General features: G+C 40.1%; 1 protein-coding gene across 3 annotated transcripts; it reads right to left on the minus strand.

Moving 5' to 3' along the window:
* Window positions 1-1,133: 1,133 nt before the first annotated feature.
* Window positions 1,134-27,383, minus strand: polr3b (polymerase (RNA) III (DNA directed) polypeptide B). 3 transcript variants are annotated; one of them, XM_085168001.1, is made up of 28 exons: window positions 27,040-27,383; window positions 26,749-26,781; window positions 24,982-25,038; window positions 24,829-24,893; window positions 24,633-24,708; window positions 24,029-24,129; window positions 23,670-23,761; window positions 21,853-21,970; window positions 20,578-20,686; window positions 19,735-19,857; window positions 17,292-17,408; window positions 17,068-17,202; window positions 15,894-16,055; window positions 14,583-14,783; window positions 14,131-14,293; window positions 12,461-12,614; window positions 12,272-12,346; window positions 11,895-11,993; window positions 11,665-11,792; window positions 10,446-10,655; window positions 10,180-10,338; window positions 8,212-8,329; window positions 7,955-8,097; window positions 5,831-5,934; window positions 4,483-4,649; window positions 3,854-3,967; window positions 3,591-3,764; window positions 1,134-3,421 (listed from the first exon to the last, which is right to left on the minus strand). In XM_085168001.1, the coding sequence occupies exons 1-28, from the start codon at window positions 27,109-27,111 to the stop codon at window positions 3,292-3,294; spliced, it is 3,399 nt and encodes a 1,132-aa protein (XP_085024127.1). In that variant the 5' UTR covers window positions 27,112-27,383; the 3' UTR covers window positions 1,134-3,291. The 3 variants fall into 3 exon arrangements, with proteins under 3 accessions (XP_085024127.1, XP_085024128.1, XP_085024129.1); XM_085168002.1 differs by lacking the exon at window positions 27,040-27,383 and adding an exon at window positions 26,864-27,033; XM_085168003.1 differs by lacking the exons at window positions 24,829-24,893; window positions 24,982-25,038; window positions 26,749-26,781; window positions 27,040-27,383 and having other exon boundaries at window positions 24,029-24,170.
* Window positions 27,384-27,394: the final 11 nt, after the last annotated feature.

Here is a 27,394-nt window from a genome sequence, read left to right on the forward strand (position 1 = left end):
CTCAGCGACGCACAGGACAGGGTGATGGACACAGGGCCACGCTTAGTTAGGACAGGGGTAAGCATCAAATCGGGCTCAAACAGGAAGGAAAGAACTGCTGGATTGGGTGAAAGGTCAGGGAAATCTTCATTTTTGACTCAACTCTCAAAGCTCTAGATGCTGGCCACGCAAAGTCAGGACTTCAGAGGAGGACCTAATTAATTTCAGCCTAATTTCAATGGCTCTCACTCATTTTTTTCCCAGCCTAGTGACTGTTATCTGCTTATTAGTGCCTCGTAAAATAGGACAGGTGCAGCCACTAAAAAGAGCCCTTTTCCACCCATCCCATTCTCACACACTCTGCCCGCACAAACGGATGTGCTCTGCTTTGTTCAGTGAAAAGGCCCCAATAGAGTTGTGTGTGCACGTGGGAGTAGGGGGTATGTGGTTACGCCACATACGACAAGTTGGTGGCATTAAGGCTTCACTTTAAAGAGGAAATCATATGACTTAAAGCTGCTCTCTCCCTGGTAACGTCAACAAAGCTGCTGCATCGAGCATCCAGCTGTCCACTCGTATTGAATTCAAACAGGAGACATCCTGCTCTCTCTACCGAAAGACTTCAGTCACTCGTGTTTTTGATTGTGATCAAACAAAATTGCAATCGTCCAAAAATCAGTTAAAAATATTAAAAAATTAACTGTACACTGCTGATTATATATAATAATAAAAAGATACTTATTGTTCCATGAGATGAATTCTAGAACATTTGAATGCTTATTTTCTGTGTGTGTATCAGCTGCATAAAGATGCACTGATATCAGAGCACAAACTATTTGCTCTTTCTACGAAAAGGCTTTAAATCATCAGGATTTCTGCATTGATAACTATAAAACTGTGCTCTGATTCTCATTTACACGTTTAACTAACACAAACATCAGCTGATGCTTTATGAGTAATCACTATTCACACCTGTAAATTCTAAAAGGTTAATACATGTCTTAAAATTGTACTTTAACTCCTTCCCTAATAAAAAAAGACTTTTGACAACGTCCCCTGTTTTCACACCTCAGTATAAATCTGTAAACAGGTGGTTTGACATCTAGCAGGTTTTCAAGGAGAAAAGAATTAATGCAGTGACTCGTCACGAGCCGTGGATTTCACTTTATATTTTGTAAAAAAAAAACAACAACAACAACTTTACGAGATGACATCAGAATGCACAAAGTGTTAAATGCACACTATTTTGCTTCCATTACTTCTTGGGTTAAATTCATAACAAAAACATTATTTACAGTGATGCAGTGCATTCACTTTTATATCAGGCATCTCTCTGTTTTATTACAGATTCTTTATGATTTGACAGGACGGTGGTCACCACTTGCAGAAAACAGCCCTTTCTTTATCTTTAAAGCAACACTGGGTAAGGGTGTTTGTGTATAGTATAACATGTTACTGACGTTATATATGACGTATTTTTTGTTGTTGCATTTTTAATGTGTTTTGAGTTTGCGTGGCCGCCACCTGGGCAGGTAATTCTCAGACTCAGTACGATTCCCACAGAGCAACTTTATAATAACATTATTATTAGTACTTTGAATTTTCTAAGGAGTTTTTAATTGTGTTTTTCGTTTTTAATCCAGTTTAGTTTGATTTCGTTTCCTGAGTGGGTTTGCTCATTTCAGTTCAGATTTTATTGTTTACAACTAAAAATAAGCAGTTATTAAAAATCATTTTCAGGGTAGTTTTTGTCTTAAGTATCGTATTTATGACATATACCAGAGGTAAGATTTACGGAAAAAAAGTCTCACAGTGTTGCAGACATCTGAAGCCTCAATAAATACATCCATCAAAGCCTCATCAGACAAGCTGGGAGAATAAATCTCACAAAACTAACAAATACAAAATTGTCATCTAAATTTGTTGTTTTGGGGGTTTTTTTTCAGTTAATCTCCCAATTTCACAACATTGTTTCATTTAAGTTTTGAAAAACAAATAACTATTTTTTTATTTTAGGTAACTAAAATGTTTTCACATCAAGCTTTAGTTAATTCCTAGTTAATTATTTTTAAAGTTAAGGCAGGTTAAAGCATAATACAACAGAATTTGTTAATTCGGGTAATAAAAAACAATGACATCCCATGGCCCCCTTACACCTTCAACACGTCCCCTTTTATCTTCTCATCCTGATCATGTGTTCACGGTGCAGGTGTAAAGTTGCAGTCACAGTAATTTAGAGAAGTAATGCTTTTTTACGTGTCGGGTCAAATACTTTTCAAACGGCTCAGCAAATATCAGAAAACACAGAAACTGTTTCTGAACTAAACTGGTGTCAAGAAATGTAGAGAAAGACTCGAGAAAGAAGTTAGCAAAAACGGGACGACTGCTGATATTTTATACACTAGAAAACTAAATCTCAAATGTATTGTCCTATTATTTCGTATATTTATCAGATAGTGGATCTATACATGATGTGCTTCTGAATGACATCTTTGAGAAAGACTTTGAAAAACAAATGCGTGTGCTAATTTCATGTTATTCAAAAGCTGCATGAAAACACTGGGGCAGGTTACACTGGTTAATTTGCAGTAAGTGACAAAGTTTACAGCCATACAGGACACTGATCGTGGGTAACAAAGATCAGTTTATATTTAAGGTGACGATACTGATTAGATTCACTCAATTAATTCTACCATTTAGCTTTATAGTGTCTTTGGGTTGGATATATGGCATGTAGCTGCACACACCTGCTTTTATCTTTTTGAATTTAAGTGATTAAATCAGCAGTGAAGAGTGAATCTACTGAAAAGAAGTTATTATGGGACCTCTTTGACTCTAGGGTAGTTTTCTTCACACTGCACTGCTACAGCCGATCTCAAAGTTCCCCAGCTTCAAAATCCTACTTAACATTTATTAAAGAGGAGAAAAGCAGACTGAAAAAATAGAAAGTGGGGAAATATGATCCAGGTCAGCTGGATGTTCAAAAGATCTTGTGGTAAAAACATGTTTCAGGACAAACAATTTAAAGTTGGTGACATCCTGGAGATTTTGCCCTCAAAGGGCAACCTTTTGATATTTGTAATGAAAGAAGTCAAAGTTTAAGAAAAACCATCAACTTATTTATTATGTACACCAACAGAGAAAGAATAAACATAAAAAAAGAAACAGGAAAAAAAGTTTTCAGATTTTAAACAACAAAAATAGTCCTGTTTCAGCTTCTTACTCCTTGTTTGTCGCTCGATGAAACATTCACAAATCAACTTATAGCTTTTGCTCTAAACCTGTGACTCACACATCCCGTCTCTGTCCTGCTCACTCGTTGTAGCGCGACAGCTTGAGTCGAGGGATGATATTCATGGACTGCAGCTCCTGGAAGAGCAGTTTGCAGGCATAGGGGATACGCAGGGAGGAAACGTGGCAGGACGACTTACAGTAATGACACCTGAAACACGGAAACAGAACAGACGTTTATGGACCACCCGGATTACACAGCTACCAAGCTTTTTTATTCACCGTGTAAACTAAAATATTTCCCCTTCTTTCACTTCATATCAATGTGCACCAGATCTTGTGATGCCCCCTAACACGTTTCACCAGCAGAAACAGCTTACCACCCAGAGTATCCCAACAGCCCGCACTGCCCACACACGTCCACCTCGAAAGCGTCGCTGGAAATCATGAGGCGCTCCAGGAGCAACATGCTCGCTCCGTAGCCGATCAGACAGTCGCGTTCCATCTCACCCAAACGCAGACCTCCATCTCTGGAGCGACCCTCCGTGGGCTGCCTGTTATCAGGACAGGTGGATACGGAGAATTTAATTCAACACTTATAGGCACTAATCGAATCTCAACATCACCACAGATGAGAAACTACCTGGTGAGAACGGCTCTGGGGCCTCGGGCTCTGGCGTGCATCTTGTCAAGAACCATGTGCTTCAGTTTCTGGTAATACACAGGTCCAAAGTAGATGTAAGCCTCCAGAGGTTCTCTGAGGGAAAAGCAGGGGTCAGGAATTGTGTGCACATCAGGCTAACACATACATTACATAAGCATATAAAATCTATCATTTTTTGTAATAAAACAGCGGATAAACAAAGCATGAGATGATTCCAACAAAAATCTACCTTCTTTTTGGACTGCTGGTCCATAAATTTGAATAAAGAAATATTAATGATGAAAGATTTGTACACGTGATCTTTGCCTTCAGGCGGCAGATTTTACACAGAAATTAAATTTACTGTTTGTATACAGCAGGTGCCGGATGGACAGGCACTAACGGGGCCACTATGACAATATGCAATTTCTGCATAATGAAAACATTCAAGCTACTGTTTAAGAACTAATATTGTGGTGATAAAATGTTAACATCACTCTGAGAAATGGTGTTTTCACAGCATTAAGATAAATAAGACTTATAAACAGTCATGAGTAGCAATGCAAACACTTGTGTAGCAGCATTGTGTTGTGTGTGGTTATTAACCTAAAACATCCTCTATTAATTACCCAGTGATGCCTGAAGTGACGTAGTCTTTGCCCTGGTAGTTGTATCCATAACGGATGAGATCCTCACACACATCCTTCACCTTGCTGCCTCCGAAGGCTGTGCCATAGTGGAAGCGCCCATCCAGGACCCCCGCCTTCCCAGCCAGGAGTTCAATCAACTTTCCCACCTGACGAAGTTCAGGAAAAGAACAGCAGCTCTGTTCATTACACAAATCTTTTTGTGCTTTACATCCTCTCCTGGCACTAAATGTGTATATTAAGGGTGAGATTAGATTACACATGTACTCCTTAGGATTGGTGACAGCAGTCCAAGGATGGCTGAGTTCAACAATTCCACTAAGATCGCACTCAGAGGACCCCTGACCCCGACACACAAAGGGAAACACCTACTCTCATATCACTCCCAGGCCACAGAAACATCCTCTGGAGCCAAGCATTTCTGAGCCTTTTCCATGGAAACCAGAGTGAGCAGCAGTAAAGATCATTCAGGTTTTTACAGTGTATGAAACAGAGCCAAGTCTCATGTCATTCACATTCATCACCATCCTACAGTTCACATGTACTGGCCACGTTTGATAAAACTTCCACACACACCGCTACAGGCGGTGGCCTCACTGGCAGCTGTCTCCGCAGCAACAAATATCTGTTTGTGAACAGTGAGATTGCTGCTTAACGGCGTCAATGGACGTGTGCTCTGGAAGCCAATGATAACCCAGAGAGAAGAGGAGTGGGGATAATGAGGGTTTTGTCTCAGGAGAGCCGGCACAAACTTATAAAGAGCGACAGCCACAGCATCCTAGGTGACTCAGACTCCAGTCGTAGCAAAAAGAACAAAAAAAAAAAACAACCCACAAATAAAAACCAGAAGCAGGTCCTCAAATTAGACGGCAAATAACCAGCTTTTCACCAAGAGAAAAGAAAACTTAACCTCCCTGACAAATGTTACAACATCGGAGCAGAAATGACAAAGCCAGTAATGAATTAATAGCCCTAAAAATACCATGAATAATATGTTATAAGTTCTAGCTCCAGCGAATGGGTTGATCATTAATGATTGGATCTTGCAAGATGTTTAAAGGTATCACTTTTTGCCTTTGGGGTCTTTTAAAACTTTTGAGAAAATAATCGTTTAATCAACTGTTTAGCAAACGTATCATTATCTGCAGATTATATTTCACACCGTTTTCTGACATTATGGTTGTTTACCGTTTCATTTTTTTTTTTTAAATTTCTTCCCCATTGGTTTATTTCTAAACAAAACAATGGAAAATATTGCAAAAAATACTTGGCATATCAACAGAGAAGAATGTTGCAGAATTTGAGTTTCCACAGCTGTGAAGTGTCGCACCGTCATTCTGGAGGGATATCCATGAGGGTTCATGATGATATCTGGACAGATCCCTGTGTCACAGAACGGCATGTCCTCCTGTGGGACGATGAGGCCACAAACACCTGAAACACACACACACACAAAAAACATTAATGCACACATATGGCAAAGAGAAAACCAATCAGCTTCCCACATGTGAGGATCCGAGGCTGTACTTTAACTTTACAGCCGTGTTAACACATCACTTTGGCTGCACAGAATGTGTAATAGGCATTTTATAATATTTTGAATAGAAAATGTTAAATAAAAATAAAAGTGATACGTTTTAAAAGTAGGCTGCAGTTTTAATGTGGTTTTAAGGACAAAAAAATCTGACTTTCTGACCTAACTGCAAGCACCAGTTCAGCGAACTTAATAGTGTTTGTGCTGTGGGGGCTCTGTGTGGACCACTGGCAGAGCATGACATTTCCATACTCATGTGGACAGACAGGGACCTCTTTTGACTCACATGATGTGGGGGGACAAGCACCCCTGGTAGCCAGGAGTTTAAGTGTGAGTGCAAATGTTTACTGAGGGGCCGAAGCACTCTTCCTTGGCCATGGTAAACAGATTGTAGGTCCATTTGCAAATGAAAAAACGAAGAAAAAAAGGAAAAAGGAGTGAAGTGAAGGAGAGCAGGAAGTGGAGAAAGGTGCTTAGCTGGACAGGGAGACTGGGATTACACACCCATGATTTTCAGTTCAAGTCAGAGGAAGTGGAGGGGATCAACTCGAGAGGAGAAAACGAATCAGTGCACGTGGGAAAAATTCGCTATTAGCCGACCAGTCAGCGACGCAGCTGACTGCTGATGCCTTACAGGATGTTGCAACAGGATGTTGACTAGGAACAAGTACGGCGATTAACAGGAAAGTCATCCAACGGCAGGAAGAAGGTGAAAAGAAAAGAGAAAAGGCGGGTAATGCAGGGCCAGAAGAAAGTATAAAGAGAGAAAAGGCATTAAGAAAAAGGCTGATTATCAGGTTAAAAGTACTCCAAAAGAGGAGTGAGAGGAGGAAGAATGAAGTTGGAAAACGGTGGAAAGCACCACAGAGACACTACCAACAGCAGACATCCTTGGGTGTTGTTTGTTTTGTGTGAAAGTAAATGATAAAAGAGGCATGAAATCAGCAGAGAAAGGCAAGACAACAGCAAGGGTCCAGAGCCCTCCATCACAGCTCATACAGCTCCACAGTGGCGGCTCACACAATAGGCCCCTACTACTAACAGCCCGTCCGCCGCCTCCCCCACCTACACAGCTGTGTATGTGTGTGTGACCGGTAAATAATTAACTTATTCTGCTCTGCTGACCAGGACTTATGAGAGTGGTCATGAGAAGCTGGGAGATCCATCACTGCAGCCAAATTCACTTCTAATTAAACACTTTTATATATTGATGAAGAAATAATGAGTTTGTTCCTTTCAAATTACTCATCAGAGAAGAAATAAATGGTTGTTTTTACAGAGAGATGACCACAGTGAAGCAAAAATGTAGATAAAAAGGTTTACTTTTCCTCTTTGAGGCAATTGTGATTAAAACTAGCTCCACATCAGCTGCACATCTGGGTGTCTCCATCCAAAACTCCTCCAGCTAACCCCACACTGACCTCTCTCCTTGTCACTATCTGAGACAGAAGACATTGTCCCATCCCGAGCTGACCGCCCAGTGCCCACCATGTTAATGAAGAGAGTAAATTATGCATGGCGCCAGTTAGCTTTTTGATTAAAACATCATACTAGCCCTCTATAGGGGAGGCGCTGCAAAACAATAGAGGCTATAAACACTTTTTTCCCCCCAGTAGCACCAGAATACTGCTGGGGTGTAATAAATTTACATAGTCTGGCACAGGACAAAGAGCCAATTAATTGAAAAGGCTCTTGAAAGATGAGAACAGGGGGGCAGTGACAGAACAGCAGCTAGTGGGACTTGACTCAACAAATGCTCCAGCACGGTGAAAGATTTTCCTCTTTTTGTCCAGGCATTTACAAATCTCTCGCAACAGGTTGAAAACCCTAACCCTCTGTACTCTCCCTCCAGCTTTGAGCTCAAAATCTTTAGGCTCTGGTCTCACAGAGCAGGCCTTGTGGCTGTCATGGGGTCGGCACCTTTCTGTCCGTGTCGACTGCTGAATTTGTCGCCTATTTCAGGTCTCCTGGTCTGCCTCAGGAGGATCTTGATGAGGAAGGCGTCTTCAGCATTGGACGAGATCATGACCTTTTCGATGTACGAGTCCGTTGACCCCTTATAACTGAAAACAAGAGAATTCAAAGTGAGTCCTGTTTTTCCCTCTACATAGATGTAAGAGCTGAAAAAAATAGTTCCACAGTGATGTGTGTGGGCGTGGTGCTGGGAGCTGACTCACCTGATGGGCACGTCTCTGTACTGGGGCTGGCCTGGCTGGGTACTGCCCTCCAGTGGTGTCTGCGTGACAGTCGGCATAGATTTGTTCACCAGCACCTGCTTGTTCTCCACTCTCTCACCTGAAGCACACAAAACACATCAAAGAGTCTTAGACAGACTGGCCTACATAGACTAAAGGCCATTAAGTTCTCTTTAACTTGTGCTAACGTCAAATCTTTGACCAAAAGCAAAAGAACGAAACCAAATAAGTTTGTTTTCAGACTTATTTGAGCTCACACATGTGGGCTCTCACATGTGGGCTCTCAATTTAAAACTGTATTTAACACAGTTTTAAATTGCTTGTTACCTGTTTTGTTTTTGCTAGCTTCGTTTACATCTGCTTTCTTCAAAAATGTCTCTACTGTTCTGGTAATGACTTTGAATCGCTACTAAAACCATAAACTGCATATGAAAGATAGAAACAAGCTCTTTGATGTCCATGCCCCCCAAGGTTTGTGGTCTCCTGCGCTATTTTTTTTAAACTAAGTATGATGAACGAGGAGTGGATCCGACTGAGAAGCGATCCGCACGCTAGAGCCCGACTGATACTGGAATTGATACTGAAATTAGATTTAAAAATCAGATATATCGGACGATTTTTTTAATGCACATGAAAGAAAAACATTTGCCTCATACTTGTTATGTGCAGTAACTTATGTGTCCTTACCAACATAATGTTACAATGCAGGTTTAAAAATAAGTTTGGTTTACTTATTCATTATCCATCTGACTCTGCTCAGATCAACTGGCTGTTTTGTTTGTAGCATGTTGCCAACAGGGAAGTAGCAGAGTGCCCTCTAGTGGACAAACTATGCAAAGTCAACACCGATAACATGGTTGAAGGGTGTTTTTTTCCTGTTTCTTCTTTACTGTTAATTTATTGCCTGACAAATGAAAATTACTATATCAGCAAATAGGAGTTTTATATAAGTTGGGCTCTGTTGCTAATACAGGCTATACAAACAAAAATCAACTTTTTGAATCTTAAATATTATTTTCATAATAAATGGTAAATGGCCTGTATTTGTATAGCGCCTTATAAAAGATAAAATAAAAGAAATCACTAAACTTTACAATTTCTCCAAAACTGCAGTAAGTCACAGGATGCTTTTAAAGGGGTCTGCCACATGAGGTACAAATGATTAATTGAAAATAAGTTACTGTACACCCACCTTTACATAATAACGAAACAAAAGCAGATGCAACAGATTTACATTACAAAACAAACGTCAGTTACTTACATCATTTTTCAGCATGTTTATAATGTCACCAGACAACAGGACCTTTGTTTCTTTTCACTCGTCTCTACAATTTTTTTGTAACTGCTTTGATCCTTTGCTCATACCGAGGCTTACAATGCATCTCATGGCTGCAGGCCGGCTATAAGCTCTGGACAGCTTCAGCTTTAGGCACTTTCTCTTTGTTAAAACTCCTTTAAAATGTCCATATTGAGCTTGGTGAGGGTGATTTAGGTGCCAGATTTGGTTTGTTGTAAAAAACGATTTTGTGGTGGTTCCACCAGGATTTACTCTGGGAACTGTGTGTTCACTCACAGTGAAGAGCTCAATAATGGCCACAGCGAGTGTGTGAGCAACTATTTGCCTGCGCTACTGTGCATGCATGAAATGGACTGGCTTGTAATCAGGCATACGTGAGACGCCTGATTAATCCACACTTGTACTGTATGATCCTATATTGATGACACACTTTTAACTATTCCAATTGATGAAAAACTATGGAGATATGTAAGAAGTGGTGTGTGTAAATATTGCAAAATAGGCTTCACTTTTCTCTGAGTGAAACATCAGTAAAAACAAACTCCTGACCACTATTAATAACACAGATAATGCTCACAAAATGAATGCCACAGAAGAGGCTGTTAAAGAGCAGCAAACCATGCTGGATTTGCTCCAGTCCTGCTGGTACTCACCAGGGGAGCAGATACCATCAGCATCCAGGATGTTGTGCCTCCAGATGGGTTTTCGTGTGGCAGCATCCAACATGGGGCCCATCACCTTGTCGAAAGTCTGATTGGTGTAACGCCGCAGTATGCATTTTGCATTTTTGTAGACAAGGCACCGTCCAAATCCTGTTTGGAGACACATTTACTGTTACATTAGATTTTATACCTCCTCTTCTGGTATTTTGTTGCTTAAAAACAACTATGCAATTCTTTAAGTTGGACAGATCTCACACCTCTGTCCAGTGAGGCTTTGTTGAGGACCAGAGCATCCTCGATATCATAGCCACTGTAGCTCATCACAGCCACAGTGGCGTTCTGACCAGCCGGCAGCTTCTCAAAATCAATCAGCTCGATGGTTTTTGTTTTGACCATCGGCCTTTGAGGATAGGCCAGCAGGTACATCAGGGTGTCGATGCGGTTTCTCTGGTTGTAGCCGATAGTCCCTGGAGAAAAGAATCACGAATTTTAAAAAAAGAACTAAATTTTTAATAAAAACTTATGTATAACTCACTGTGTGTCTGTAATCTAGTGATTTAGGGCATCTATAAGAAGATATATAATTGTCAATAAATCCATTTTTAGAGGATTATAGGTGTTATTTCCTCCTGATTAGACCTCTCTTATATTATGGCCTAAAGTCTGGCCTCTGTGGTGGTTTTGACACTTGTCAGATGATACTGCTTCACAATTAAACTGCGTGTGATAACAGGGCCGGGCCGCACAGCCAGATTTGCACATGTATGAGAGCCGTCCATACAAAACAGACAAGGCAGAGAATATTGGGCCAAATATAGTTCCAGTCAGTGTTTTTGTAAAGACTGGGAGGGCGGGGAGGAAGGAACAGATGAAGGTAAAGTGGAGGGGTGGGGGCGACCGCAGTCCTTACGAATGTTAGCAGGGCCGTTTGGGGAAGTTCTGGTTACCAAGGAGCTCCGGGTGCACACTCAGTGGTCTTTTGCAGCTGAGCACACTGACCCCCCGAGCACAGCCAGAGCAGACACAATGAATTGCTAATGACACTCTGGGTGACTGGCAGGGAAAGGGCCTCTGCACACACAGCACAAAAGAAAACCTACGCAAGCTCCCCATGTTTGATGTTCATGCTCACACACACACATGAGACACTTAATCACACATACAAATGCATTCTGACAAGAAGTGGTGCAGGAGTGGAGTTTTGGGGGAGAAGAACCAGCAGGCTGCTTGTATCTATACCATTTGTTATTCTAATGCCCTTTTGTATGATTTTAACTTGTGCAAATAAAAGTGCAAACTCTGAACCAGCAGATTTAGGAGGCTTAGGAACACTGTTCATGTGTTCATGTAAGATTAAATTACTGTAAGAGGCCGTGTTTGTGTGTGCACATGCAGCTGTGGGGAGGATGTTTGAGAAAGGATTCGAGATCCTTGCAGTTTGATGACCTGTATGCTAGCTGCTCAGCCCACTCTTACCCATTGCCTGCTTGCCCATAGCACACTGGTATGTGTTCCTGGGTGACTGGTTGTGGTGGGGGTAGGGAATGAGGCCGGCGCACACTCCGAGCAGTGTGAAGGGCTCGATCTCCAAGTGTGTTGTGTCTCTAGAGAGGTTTAAAAAAAACAAAAACAGGTGGTAACTTACTTGACATAAACCTGAATGATCTTTTCATTTTACTGAAATCAGCTTATCATGTGCCACTGACTTGTTAATCATGTATTCATAAAGGGCGATCTGACAGTCGTTCTCCTCGTTGACATCCAGATACTCCACCAGGCCTTCATGTAGGAAATCCTCAAAAGTTCTGAAGTAAAGAAAGTACAGAAACTATTAATAAAAATCTACTGTTTGGGAAGTTCCTGTATGTGGTGTGATTGCAGAGACACCCTGCAAGTGTGAGGATACACTTATAATTTCACAAATATGCACGATACTATCCAATGACTTTTGTTTTTCAAGCAGTTGTATAATTGATGTTTATTAAGTTAGTAAATAAGCCAAAGTGGCGAGTTTAAAAAACAAAACAGTAACTTAAAGAGCTGCTTCTTTAACAGCAGTCACTCTCTGCACTCCTACCCTCACCTGTAGCCCTGAGACAGGTCTTCGATGTGCTTGTTTTTCACCATTGGAACTCCCTTCTTTACTATGATGTATGGCCTGCAGAGGGAAACACAACAAAACAAAGTTACGCTAAGCAAACACACTGGTGTGTAACGATCTTCAGCAAACATTTATTTCCATATGATGCTATTTTTTTCTAAACTTCCGCACCTGCAGAGTCGTCCTCCATCAGATGAGATGTAGACGCAGCGGTCGCTCAGGTTTGTGGAGATGGACACAAACTCATTGATGAAGCCCGCCCTGCGCATCAACCTGAAAGTGTTGATCAGCTTCTGATGATCTCGGATCACACCGAGGATGTTACCTGTGGACATGATACAGATAAAGAGGATAGACATTAAATATTAAACATATTTTTGGGGTTAGAAGACTGATGTGCTGAGCTAAACACATTCTGACTTTGCATATTCAGTAATCTTTAAGAGCCACCAAACAATTGTTACGCAATTGTGATACAGCACACCAAAACAGGCTAAGACCAATTTTTTTTAATTTATTGATGTTACAAAACCCTTTGATAAGAAGAACACATTATATTGATCTTCCTTTGATTATTTTATGACTTTTTAACTTCATTCTATCAAATTCATGTCACAGTCACTTGTAGCACGTTTGTTAATGTTGAAAACATCTGATGGATCACAATGCAAACAACACTATTGTCACAGCGTAGAGACAGAAAAGTTGCCAGCATCATTGAAGAGCTACATTTCACTCTCTGACGAGCCAGGTAGCATCTGTAGGTGTGTGGCTGTGATGAGTGAAGGTTTTCCCCTCACAGCAGAGATGTTAGCTAGATGTAAACCCGCTAAAAAGAGTGCACTGTTAAATGTAGTTTATGCATTAGAGACTGTTCAATAACAACATCTTTTGACATAGTTTTGACAGATATTGCAGTTAACATTAGGGACAGTAGGATTGTTCTTGATTGCATTACTGCTTGGTTGTTTGTGTGTGAAACCGTTTAACCTGCTGCGTCACATTTGTTTAACATTTACAGTTCACATTAATAAACACATGGGTTTTGCTTATCCAATAATTTACCAGTTGTTTTCTCAGTTAGTCAAATTATCAGTAAAATGCCAAAGAATAGTAAACCCTATAACAATGGCCACAGTACAATAAACACCTGTCTGAAGCTCATACATTATCTGTTTACCATTATATAAAACAAGAAACATGGGCACATTTGACATCTAAGAAGCTAAAACAGGACCTTTATGGGATTTTTCCACAAAAAAGCCACGACAAATTATTCGTCAACTGATTTTGGTTAAAATTCAAACTTTAAATGCAAAGGAGTGAAGGCGGCATTTGTAAGACACCGCAGCTTACTCTGGAAGAAACGGAGCTCTAACTGCCTGTAGGGGTGTGTTCATATCAAGTCTGACAGACAAATGACTGGAGAACAGAGGAGACACTGTGCTCTGCCTCTGTGTGAGGGCACATTTCCACTGAACACACTCTGAAGGGCTTTGACACCTGCTGCTACCAACTAATTAAATGGTATGGCAGCTAATATAATTTGACAGTTATCAGTGGCGAGACAAACATATACAGTAATTAAGGGGCCAAGTTTTGACTCAAGAAAAATACCTACTGCTGTCGTGAAATGAATGAATTATCAGCCTCACTGTGAAATGCAAAATTACCTTCTGTAAACTAAACAGAATATTTTTCCCTTCATGTTCATAAGCAACACATTCAAAACAGGGAGGATTAAGACTTTCTTTTCAAGCGATCTAAAGCAAAAGCCTCCGGTGTTAATTCGCTCTGTGTTTATTTATTAATTAGGCTCCACTGCGGAGGAGGAGGTTTACCATTGAGGAAGACGAGAAACACGCTCGGGTAGGAGAGCTCCTCTCCACACAGCAGGTTCACATCTTCCACCCCGAGGTTGAAGGCCAGCTTGATGATGGGACCGTCCTCCATGTCGGTGGTGATGTGCGTCATCAGAGCTAAGTTCTTCACCAGACCACAGGCCTACAGATACACATATATAATCCAATATTATCCTTGTCGAAATACATAATAATACAGAAACAAGAGTTTTTTTAAGAGTCTCAGTGTCAGTAACTTCCCCTCCAATCCCCATTTAGAGGTAGATCATTGTCTAACCATCACAGGGAGTGTTATAACATGAGAATAACTCATTAAAGTGAGAAAGAAATTGCTGACCATGATTCGTATACATAGCAGTACATGTGCCACAGCATATTAGCCTTTGAGAAACCTCCTGGGCCATGAGGTGTGGCTGCCGCAGCACACTCACCTCACCCTCAGGGGTGTCAGATGGACACAGCATTCCCCACTGTGACGGCTGCAGGGAGCGCGGTCCGCTGACTTTCCTTGTCTTCTCAAACTGGGATGAGATCCTGGTCATCATGCCGAGAGCTGAAATGTAGGAGAGACGAGACAGGACCTGGGTGACTCCCTGACGGTCCATCTTGAATCTCTTCAGAGACCAGTTACCCTGTTGCAAGAAAACATCAACACTATTAATTACATACTGCATAGTAAATATTACTTAGTACACAACACTTTATTGCTCATTAATGCATTTTAATGACTGAAAAGCATCCAAACATGGATGCTAGAGTGTGCCAGCATTAGCAATTATTCCTAAGTGGTGCATGTTTCATTTTAATATTCCAAAAATTCATGCAATGACTCCAAATTAAGAAAGAGACATTTCTGGCTTAAATTCTGAAAGCGGAAGCAGGATTTCACTCTTAATGTTGTTTTAATATAAATCTCTATCTAAGTAACTCCTGCTTTCTAATTTTTGTTTGAACAGTGACCACTTTATTATTCTATTACAAGTACATCATGAGAAAAATTTAAGTTAACACACACATAATAAACTGAACCTCTACTTAATTGGAGGCACTACAGTTGATGATGTCGGTACGCCTGATAGTTTTTGACTGTTTTGTCTTTTTAGCCAACATAAGGATCTTTAATAAATGTAATAAACATTTTGATATGTTAAATGAACATTTCCCCTGCACGTCTGTTTCTTTTGGCCTGCAGCTCTATTTATCCATCAAGACTGTTTTGCAAGCTGTTTGATGTCAAATACTGACTTTAAAGAGAGTCCAGCCAGCAAGCAATACAGCTCAGCCGACCAGGACACCATTAATACTGATATTTTAGTTTTTTTATGTTCAATATTTGATCAACCCAAAATAAAAGATGAATGAAAATGAATTTGGTCCATTTTTGTGACAAAGAATTTCATGTCCACATGTTTTGTATTACAGTGCTGTGAAATTTAACTATATATTATTTTTAAATGATCACTAATAGCCTATTTAAAGTTTTTTTGTTTGTTTTTATTAGTGCATACTCAAATATGGGATCTTTTGTTCTTTAAACTTTAACTAGCCAATGAACAGACATTGGACCATAAAATTTTGATGCAACATGCAGATGGTTGAGCAGAAAACTTTCCAAAATGTTGTTTGAGATGGAACGACCTCCTTCTGAGCTAACACGGAGCTAAGTCACAGAGCATGGCGAGAGCCAGTGCTCTCAGCCAGATGTTTGTTAGCACAGGCTATAGCAGCCATGACTTGCTCACCGTGGATATCGCATTGACCATGCCGTTGGTGATCTGATCCTGCCGCATGTGCTTGACAACATCAAACTGAGCTGCTCTCTGCTTAGGGATGATCTGGTCTGCGATTTTCTTCAATTCGGCATTAAACTTCTTAAAGAGATCTTCAAACAGCAGAGACAGGAGCTAGAAAGAAGCAAAAAGATGTTTTTGTTTGTTTTTTTAAATCTCAGGTCTCCTGGCACGCAGTGTCTACTGTGCATCTACTGCCAGATGTAATAACCAGGTGTGCCAGCTCACAAGTAAGCCAGGTCCCTGTGGTCCTCTGTCCGGTCTACAGGAGGCAACTTCTCTTACAACCCCCACCCAACCTGTGTATTAGCATACATCAAAACAAACAGGCAGCACTGCTTGAAATTAATAAAGAAATTAAGCTTCCATTGCGCAGCCAGGCCAATTAGTTGAATGTCAGGGAACCATAATTGGAGAGTGAGGAGATTGCTGGCGTTGTTAGTATGTAAGCCCCCTATTGAAACAGGGCTCTGTGCTCCCCCCTCCCTCGATCCCTCCATCTCCTGCTCCTTATACAGAGCAGGTTGGGGGGGAAATTAAAGGCCTTAAGACAGCAGTAATTACATTATCAGAGCCGGGCCTGCGGATTAGCTCAATCGCTCCAGTCAAGGCAGCATTTCTATTGTCACGGTGCTGAAAAATCCCCATGCTTCCACAGCCTCGGGATTTTGGTGCCACCGCATATCTCTCTCCTGACAAAGCCAGGCTGAAATACTAGCGGGGGAAAGGAGGGGGGTTCAAAAACAAAACAGGGAAAAACAAAGCTGAGGGAAAATAATGAGAGTCTTATTAAAAGAAGGTGGCAGGAACAAAGGTGCAGGTGAGAGATCAGCCCTGGAGCCGGCGCTGTCCTCTGGTGCAGTGCTGTGATCCCTTCACACTGAAGCACGAGAGTGTTGGTGTGTTTCTGCTCGTATGTTATTAATAAGCATCAGGCATGTTTTGTTTCTAGTTGTTTTACGAGTAAAGAAAAGGAAGTAAACACCTTTCAGCTCACAAACATGAAAAAAAATCAATAATCATTTAAATAAAACTTTATAGTCTGAACTGAAAGTCAAAGAACAAAAAGCATTAAATAAAGGCAGTGCATTAAAACCTCAAGGATGACAGGTGCACAGAAGCTTACCTGTCCAGCCAGTTCAAGACGTTTGTTGCCATAGTAATCTCTGTCATCCACCTTGTTGTCCCCTTGAGCCAGGATCACCCGCCGCACCATCACGGCCAGGTAAATACACTTAGCCCGAAAGTTAAACTCTTTCACCTGGACACAAGTTATACAGTCTTTACATTTTGTCGAGTAACATTTTAGTGTGAATGCCAGTTATCGTGATGAGCATTCTGTTTACATACAGGCACATGTGTGAGAATGAGAGATGCTAACAGCTCTCTGGCCTCTTCCATCTTTGTTTTCTTGGGGCCTCCCCACATCCGCTGTCTGCGCACTTTATTCCCAAGATACCTCAGGGCCTGAAACAGAGCAGCCAAACAACATTTGATTCAACCTTTTGAGGAACATAAATATTTTTACCAACATGACTAATTTGGGGGTGAGGAAGACAGGAGGAGGACAAGGACACACTATGGAAGAGAGCCTAATGAGCCAACATTTTTCTAAACTTCTATTGTCGAGTTCTAATGACTCTTTGTGAACTGTAGACTTAGTTTCCTGTTCTTGGCTGGCAGTAGGTGTGGGCTTCAGCTGCTGTAGCTCGCAGCACTCATACTCTTCTGGTACCTTAGGTATAAAGAATGGTTATACGAGTACTGCCATCCTACCAGCTTGAAGAAGTTCAAGTCAGCCGCTTGAACTGCGGCTGACTTGATTGTTTCAGATACATACAGATGGTTGTGTGGAGAAATCCCAGCAGATCAGCATTTTCTGAAATACTCAGATCAGCCCATCAGGCACCAGCAACCATGGCATGTTCAAAGGAACTTAAATCAACTTTCTTCCCCATTCTGATCCTCAGTTTGAACTTCAGCCGGCCGTTCTGAACAAGTCTAAAAACCTAAATTCACTGATTTGTTGCCATATTGTGTTAACAAGTAGTTGAGCAGGTTTTCCTAATAAAGCTGTGTGTATATGTTACATCAACTGTCAGTCAGACCAGAAACGCACCATGAGAATCAGTTAATTTTCCAATCAACAAAAATGTCCAAAACAACAAATATAAATAAATTTTAATATAAATTAATGTTACCGTCTCAAGGAGATATTTTGTGTAAAAGATCAACATTCTGAATTTTTAAACAGAGAACGGAGAAACGTGTATCAGACTCTTGGTAGGTCAAGTGAACCACAATGGGCACAATGTGCATATCACCCACACCTGAGTAAGCGCCCAGCTGGAGTCCTCAACAGAATTATAGCAAAGGTCAAAGGTTAATAAGGATGGACCACCCAACTTGCCCTCAAAACTGCATAAAAATAATTATTCTTAATATTTATTTAAGGTAAATGTAAAAAAAAAAAAAATTCTGTTTAATTAAGAGAAATAAAAAAAAAAAAAAAAAAATCAGATGTAATCAACAGCGTCCGGATTCAAAAAAAGAAAAGAGGATGACAGTCAAATTTGGTTTTGCCAGATTATTTATCATAATCTGATAACAATGTTTCTTAAGCCTTATCTGCCTTTAATTATATAGATTTAGGCCTCATTGTGCACAATACAATGACCCAATGAATACCATGAAAAGACATCACGGAGGCTGGCAGACAGAGGAACACGAGAGCTGTGGTGACCGGTTGCTAGGAAGCAAATGTGGACTCATCAATGCATCAGCGGTTCCTCTAACAACATAATCTTTATGAAAAACAAATTGGCCGATTGCATTCATCTGTCGATGTCAAAGAAAAACACGTGGGCCTCATGAAATCCCCATGAAAAGCATTACTTAACTGGCTGGTAAGACAAAACCTTCGTCATCTGATCTCAAAGAGACAAAGAAAATACCTTCTGACAGCAGACAGCCAATAGAAACAGAAACAACATCCTGCTCTGCACACATCCGCAGCTAATGATCGCACATTAGAGATGCCAAGCAATTCACACTGACTTTTACGTGCTCTCACCCAAAAATTATTATTTTTTTAACAGTTTTTTGAATCAGGATTTCATTCACTTGAGCACGAGGAACATTTCTGTTTAATAAACAGTCAGAAAATTAACATCCACTCTAGATGTGCATGAAAAGGTGTCGTTTTCAACACCAGTTTATTTTGGTTGGGTGATTTGAACTGATTTTAACATTTTCATATTTTGGTCTACAACATAATATATGTACAGAAATCCACCCAGCCATCCAGGGAAGGTGTTTGCTAAGTGGCAAAATAAGAACACAGACATTGGTGGTTGTATTATACGTCATCATGCTGAGAACAGGAGGTTCATTTTCACTTCAGGTGCGAATCAGGTTAAGGAAGAGGTGAGAGAATAGTCTACGGTTACAGCATACCTACAGCACAGATTTAACAGGGATATACATCCCATGCATGTTACGACATATCTCCTGTTAGTGGTGGTGAAGGTCAAGTCTTGTAACCCTTAGAACTGAAGTTCTTTTATAGCATAAACATTAGCACTGTACTTTCAGTGCTTTTTAGTGCTCCTTCAGTTTTTTAATATTACTTTTTTTCCCTTATATTACCAGTATATTGTCTTTAGAGATCAAAATTCAAAGATAATTAAAGCTTCAACCTAACGTCGAGTCCATGGGGCTAAACTGACCAGAGTGTTTGTTTAAGCTTGAAATAACACCGGCCTGCTCTGGCTCTCTTGGATTGATAAAATACCTGAGTCTGTGTGAAGATTTGCGCTTTCTGGCACTCCTCCAGGCTCGGGGCGAAGCTGGCCATGACACTCTCCTCTGTGCCGATCATCTGAACTATCTCCTGGTCACTCTCCACACCCATCCCCTGTGTGGATGACATGTAAACAGTGTGTGTAAAATGTCTGTACAACTACAAAAAATAAAAAATCTTGTTATATTTAGATAAAAGCTTAACTGGGAAGGGGGAGTACATGAGACAGGGAGTGTTCACAGGGAGGGGTGAGGTGAGGAGGGAGTCATAATGTTGCCTGACATTTGCTTATGGAAATGTGAAGCTGTGGGAACTGATTCCAGATCGTCTCTGCAGCCGCTGCCAAACAGAGGGAGGGCTGGGGAAGACGTTACCCGGCAAACACGTGCAGTGAAAACACAGCGAGCATGCAGGCTCGGTCAGTGACACTTCACACTCATAAGGTAACATGTTTGAAGAGGTCTCTCCTCAGAGGGCAAAGAAGTTCATGATACCAGCTGTCAGCTAACATTTTCATTCAGAGGTGATGCAAGAAATGTAATCAGTCGAGCAACTAATGAAATTAGAGTTCTAAAACTATTCACCATCTCATATAAAAACACTTCTCTATATATGTAACTTAAGCTTTGAAACAACTTCAAGCTGTAGCAAAAACAAAGACAGAGACTTTGGAAACACTCACAGGTCTTTGCTTCAATCTGTAAGGCAATAACATCACAAACATCTTCATCTCTGACCATTTACCTGTGCTATAGCACCACCTACTGGACTTATTTCAGCAGACTCATAAAGAAAAAAAAAAAAAAAAAAAAAAAAAAAAAAAATCACCCCTACCTTAAATATGATTGCAATGGGGGCATCCTCTGACAGCGTGTTGTGTCTCAAGTAGAAACGGCCTTGTTTAACAATAATATTAGTTCTGCTTTTCTTTTCATGAGTGGAGCTGGAGAGGACACAAAGAGCAGAGCGAACACGAGCGTGATTAGTGTCATGTTCTTGTTCTTTTGGATGTTCACCTTATAACTGTGTGAGGTCTCTCTGCATACTCAGACGTGAATGGTTTTCTCTGCTGATCTGGGAACCTGAGCAGAGCTCACCCTATGACAGCTGGCTCCAACACAACCCCAAATTGGATAATGAGTCAGAAATTAGATGGATCCACTAATATAGGACTAAAAGCTTAAGCTATACATAGATCTACTTCTTGTATAGTCTTAAAAACAACAACAACAAAACAAAAAACAAAGGTTTATATTTAACTCCAGTCAACATTTACAGTGATGTATTCTTTTCATTTAGAAGAGTAGAGTTTGCTCGTGCAAAGTTGGAGAACCGAGTGCGCAACTGAGCAAGGGTGCAAGGGTCATTCAATGTCAGGTCATCAAATGTCTCCCACGTGACCATGTGAGATTTGAAATACGACACTACAGCCAGATAAAACAGTGCTGTTCCTTATTAAAGCTTTAATGTCTATAAAACAATTGCCGTGATTTAAACTTTTATTTTAAATCATACTTAAATAATGCCACGGACCTTGTGTACGAGAATCTGTAAACTAAGTGTCAGTCCTCTATCTGCAGAATCGTGGCCTCAAACATCTGCTATCACAGACAGGACACTCAAATATTCTCTGACCTTTAAGCATCCATCAGTCTATGTTATCATAAGCTACACTCCTGAGATACCAGGGATTTCCCCTAAAACATTCCAAGGATAATGTTGCATAATTCCTAGTAATTAGTGCATCTTTCCCTAGAATTAATTCAAGAAAGACTGATGATCACAGTCCTGGTGGAAATTTTTTCCTTTTAGATTTGATGAACTGGAATGACCACGAATATATCAGAGTTTCACAGGTCTTAAATTAGCAGCTTCACTTTATGGTTTCCACCAAGCACCAGTCACAGCATCCACACTGATGAGTCGTCTCCACACTTCTGCGCTTCCGGGCAGAATCGCAAAGAAGAAGCCAATAAAAGGAAAAGGTTAAGATGGTCAAACAAGACAGCTACTGAAAAGAAACAGCTGATTTTTTCTTTACATGTCTGCCAAGAAGGCAACTTTAAAGTCATGGATGAACAGCTGCTAATGGATATGTTGTTACAGTACCTGGTAACTGATGCTCCAACTGCACCCTTCCTGTCCTGTTCCACAATGATTCGGTTCTTGGACAGCTGTTCTTGGATCAGAATGACTTTCTCCTGACCTTTTACAATGAAATAACCCCCTGTGGAGAAAAAGACAAGGGGCACGGATCAATTCAATTGGAGAACCTGATGGCAAGTCATTTTCTTTTACTTAATTACTCTCAGAGTGTTGCAGTTTTAACTCTTTACTCCTTGAAACTCTTTTCAGTAATGAGCCGTTTCTGTCATATTTCAGACCTGACTATAGTACAAATTTTCTGAATGTGCATGAGACATTAGTGAGGGTGATCACTGCCTGTACAGCCACCCTTGAAAAAACCTGGAAACTATTCTAACGACAGGGCTCTAGACTAGCTTTTTGCCACGGTTGCACCGGTGCGCCTAACTTTACTCACCGGCATAAAAGTTAGGTGCACTCAAATTTTCAACCGCATCGCTTAACACCGCAGTTTTATATGTACTTTTTTTTTTTTTTTTTTTTTTTTGGGGGGGGGGGGGAGAATTGCAGTCCATACAGCCAATATTCATTTGTAAATGATTAACTAACAATCTTGTGCTTAAAGTGCTTTGGCAATATTGTAGAAAATATTAAACTTAATCATCGTCTCGGCCTCCTCTGACGACCTGTTTGCTGTTGCCTGCTGCTGAAAGGCAGTGGGGAGAGGGGACACTTGGGCAGTGCATTTATTGCGGTATATAATATGTTTTCTGGATACACTGTGCTTTTTCAGTGTTCAAAGATTGACGGCTCTGTGTCAGAGCACTGGCTATGAATTTCAGACGGATCAGGCCTTAACATAACAAAAAAGTTATCAGTAGTTCTTTTCATCTTTTCTTATTACCCACAGCTACATCCACTTCTGTCGGGCCTAGGCTGCTCACTAGGGCTGGGTATCATCACTGATTTCTATAATCCATTCGATTCCAGTTCTCAAAGTCCTGATTTGATTCAATTTCGCCTCAGACAGTCAGAAATATTATAATTCTGATCATTTATCAGTACTGACACACATGTGACACTTCATCAGAATTGTGAACATCACAGCAGATGACTTTGTGTGAAAGTAACTGAGAATAAACCAAAAAAACATGAAGGAGATTTTTCTGCCTGGATTTTTATAGCAGACAACCTTAAAAAGATTCTGCAATTTTGCATAATTTTAAAAAGTTTTAGTTTCTTCAGTATTGAACAGCAGAAATTAGGCTTTCTTGTCCGAGGTCATTTAAGTTAAAAAAAGAAAGACAGCGGCCGACAGCGCTGTAAAAAATGGTAGACTGGTGGGTAATATGCGAATGAATAATGCAGAAAACAGAGATTTGAGATGGGTGTTTGAAGTATAGACAAAACACAGTTCTATTTAAAAGTCGTTTCAGGATTTAATGAATCGATATCGCTTTATTCAAGCTACTCACCTCTCTCTATCCACCTGCACTTTCAACTGGACCACGGCCAATCAGAGAGGTCCTGCCCCTGACTATCTCTGATTGGTTTAGTCCACGATAGGGGCATACTGTGTGTCTGTGTTGACCACAGAGAGTTGCAGAGATTATTTTTTGTTACCCGAAGAGTTGGTCGCACTGGTGCGACCAAATATTTTTTTTAGTTGCACCACTGAAAAATTTGGTCGTATTTGCGACCAAATTAGTCGCACTCTAGAGCCCTGAATGGTCATCAAACATTTTACTGATATATACTGAGATGCCAAAACTCATCATTAAGGGTCCAGGTGAGGCCCTTCAGGGGGAAAGAGTTAAAATGAGAGTGCTATGGTTACGTGCCTGGATCCAGGGGACATTCGTTGAGTTTTGAAAACTCCATGGGCGTCTTTCCCGTGAGAACGCAATTCGAGCTTCGCAGCATGATGGGCATCCTGAGAAAAGCAGAGTTATCTTCATTAATAAAATAAGAATATTGCTTCAGTGTTGTTATAAAGCAGAATGCGTCAGCACAAATGAGTGAAGAAGGTCAGTTTATCAGCAAACAAAGCTTAAAAATCACAAAAGCTAAATCTTTTTTTAGCACTTGTTGGCTTACTGAGCTTTGCTGGAGAGGTTTTAAATTTGTAGATTTGATATAAATGTAACATAAATATGTCTGCATCACAGAAAAGAAGCAGGGGAGGGGGAAAAAAAGATACCTTCCAATGGGCAGCGCATTGCGAATTATCCTCTGACTGCCACGGGTGTACTCTATATCCACTGTGATGGGCGCAGAGTAGGTCATATCTCTGAGACGACACTTTGGGATGAAACAGATGACTCTCAGCTATATCTCATCATCTTTAAAGGAAAGTATTGGAGGTGTAGGCACTCAAATATAAGTAACAAAAATAATTAATTAAGAAATACCTCTGAGGGCTACAACTAAATGCCAGCTGAGTCTAGAGATGCCTGAGTGAGACATGTTCCCTCTGTATTTAATGTGTGATTATCTGTCCAAAGTGTAGAGAATTAATGTGATGTATATGAATGATATATATATATATATATCTATCATTGCACATTAATTCTCTACACTTTGGACAGATAATCACACATTAAATACAGAGGGAACATGTCTCACTCAGGCATCTCTAGACTCAGCTGGCATTATATATATATATATATATATTTATTTTATTTTTTATTTTTTAACTCATTTAAAGCTGTGTTTTTGATTACTCAAAAATTATTATTCAACTTTAATTAAACCACAGTAAACAATGGTTCATATTTAACAGCAGAAACACATGCTACTCTCACCTCGTGGGGAGAGACTGGTCTGGTCACATTGAAGCTTTCTTCCACATCCGGCATGCCAACATAGATATTGAGGTATCTGCAAATATTTAAAAATCCATTATTTCCTCTTTTAATAAAAAAACAAAACAAAAAAACAACTTGTTGTGCATGTCTGCAGTGTTAAAGTCAGTGATGGTGGATGCACACAGTGACTTACTTGAGGTACCACATTGGATCAGCATCACTTGTGATTTTCTCATTTGCCTTCATAATTTTTTTGATCTAGAAGAAGAACAAATGAGACATCGATGCTCAAAATCCAAGTGTACACGAAAAAGCAGCAACAGACAAAGACATGCTCGTGTTTTACCTCTACATTAATGAAATAGTTGAATGAGTCGATGTGCTGCTTTACCAAACCTTTCACCTGCAAAACACACAACATGATATACATGTTTACTCTCCCAAATAATATTACTCACACAGATGTAGACCCACCAACTGTTCTGTCATCATCACACAGGAGGATACTTTGATATTTGATGACAAAGAAAAGTAATTTAAAGAAGGTCCATGACTTAAAACTTTGACAGGGTAAAAGAACAAGACACGCTGTACGCGGTATATTTGGTCATTATGGCAATATTTGATTATTTCATGGCCATACTGGACTCAAATGTTTCATTTTTTACTAAATGTATTTCTTTGGCCTAAAATATCTTGCTAAGGAATCAGAAGAAAAATGACCAGATAACCACATCAATAAGCTTACCAAAACTGCTTTATGTAACTTAAAAAATATAAGATTAGAAAATCCCTATCTCAAACTGACTGTGAGAAATTGGACGTCAGGGGAGGTTAGTTTATTGCAGCGTTCTAGTTTCAGGACTCCCCAAATTATCAGTTGGATTTCCCTTACTCATTTAAAATCTAGCCTTGGAATCCTTACAGGTACACAGAAATCACAAAGCTTTTGATGATTTGGTACCCAGTACAGACACCTCAGGTCATCAGTTTCAGATCTGTTCTCAAAATCGTATCTTAGTGTGTTGAGGGTACTTTCAGATATTCTGGCTCTGTTCCTTGGAGCAGGCTGCTGACCTAGGATCAGTTACATCTCTGTGTACATTGAAAAACCGACTCAAAACCTTTTTAGCCGCACAGGCCCACAACTAATAGATGCTGTTGTTTTATTTAATTGTTTTTAATGCCTTAAGAATCATAAACCTACAAAGGGTTTTTTTCAGCTGTCATGTAATTCTGTATAAATAATCATTCTGTAAAATTTCTGTATAGCTGTATATCTCATATTTCTGTATAGTTTTTTTTAATTTCATATTTCTGTATAGATTTTTTTAATTTCATATTTCTGTATAGATTTTCATATTTATATCCTGTTCATAGCTTGTACTCACTACAGCCTGTACATATTTATAGTTATAGCATATTCATAACATACCTTCATACCGTGTACATTATAACATACCATAATAGATCCATTTCTGTAATATACATACATATCTATATTATTGCTAATATATATTTGTAATACATCTATATTATGGCTAAAGCACTTCTTGATGGATGCAAACTGCATTTCGTTGCCTTGTACCTGTGACATGTGCAGTGACAATAAAGTTGAATTCTATTCTATTCTATGTAATGACCTGTACTATTTAAATAAACATGTCATTGTTATTGTTTGACTGCTTTGGAGTGATAGGAAGGCAACAGTAAGTCAAATTACTACTACACCACTACACGAAACTGAGGCTACATTTTGCACAGACTCAGCAATATAAGATTGGAAAAAGGTTTTCTGGTCTAATGAGTTTTGATTTCAGAATTTGGTGTGAACATCATGAAAGCATGGGGCTGCTGGTTGGGGGACATTATCTTCTCACACTTCAGTCCCCAGTTGACTAAGCACCATTTAAACACCAAGGCTTGCTGAGGATTGGTGCTGACCACAGTATGGCTGCTTCCAGCAGGGTAACGCACCATCTCACAGAGCTCAGATCACCTCAAACTGTTTTTATAAACATGACAGCACACTATTATAGTTTCTACCATACTTTAAACATATTTTAATCAAGCAGCATTAAAATTTAGTAAAAGTGCTGGTGTGTTCTGTTACCTTCAGGAAGGCTGGTAACAACTTCCATTTTTCCTGTTAAAAAGGGGAAAAGAGCAAATAAACAACAAGTCCGTTTTTATTCATAACGCGAAAACTATTCGAACTGTGTACATACTTATGAACTTTCTCCAAATTGTACACTAGAAAAAATATATGTCAGAAACAACAAACTGGGACACAGGACGTTCCCCTTCACTCTGCATCTCTATGAGCTAACAGCCTCCACGCTAGCGTTAGCATCTCTGTGCTCGTGCTGCTAGACTTTCGGTCCTTTCCAGTCTTCATACTCACAGCTACGGTGTTGACAGGAGCCGCCAGCTCCTGTGGAGTCATGTCGCTAAACTGTCCTCCCAGGACCTCCATGGTTTACTCCACTGCTTAACAGCAAACACACAAAAACCTGTACCAACTGTCAGTGTTGATATCTTGCAAGCGTGACTCCTTTGTGTTGCACTCTAAAACGTCCGTACGACCGGAACCAAGAAAAAAGTTCCGATTCTGTAACTCAAAAGGACTGTATCAATCAATCAATCAATCAATCAATCAATCAATCAATCAATCTTTATTGGCAGACTTCATGTCCATAAAAACAAGACAGAAACACAACCCCCCCCCCCAACACAAGGTATAGACCATTAAATATATA

The sequence above is a fragment of the Neolamprologus multifasciatus genome, chromosome 7, assembly GCF_963576455.1.
Source record: "Neolamprologus multifasciatus chromosome 7, fNeoMul1.2, whole genome shotgun sequence".
NCBI lineage: Eukaryota > Metazoa > Chordata > Actinopteri > Cichliformes > Cichlidae > Neolamprologus > Neolamprologus multifasciatus.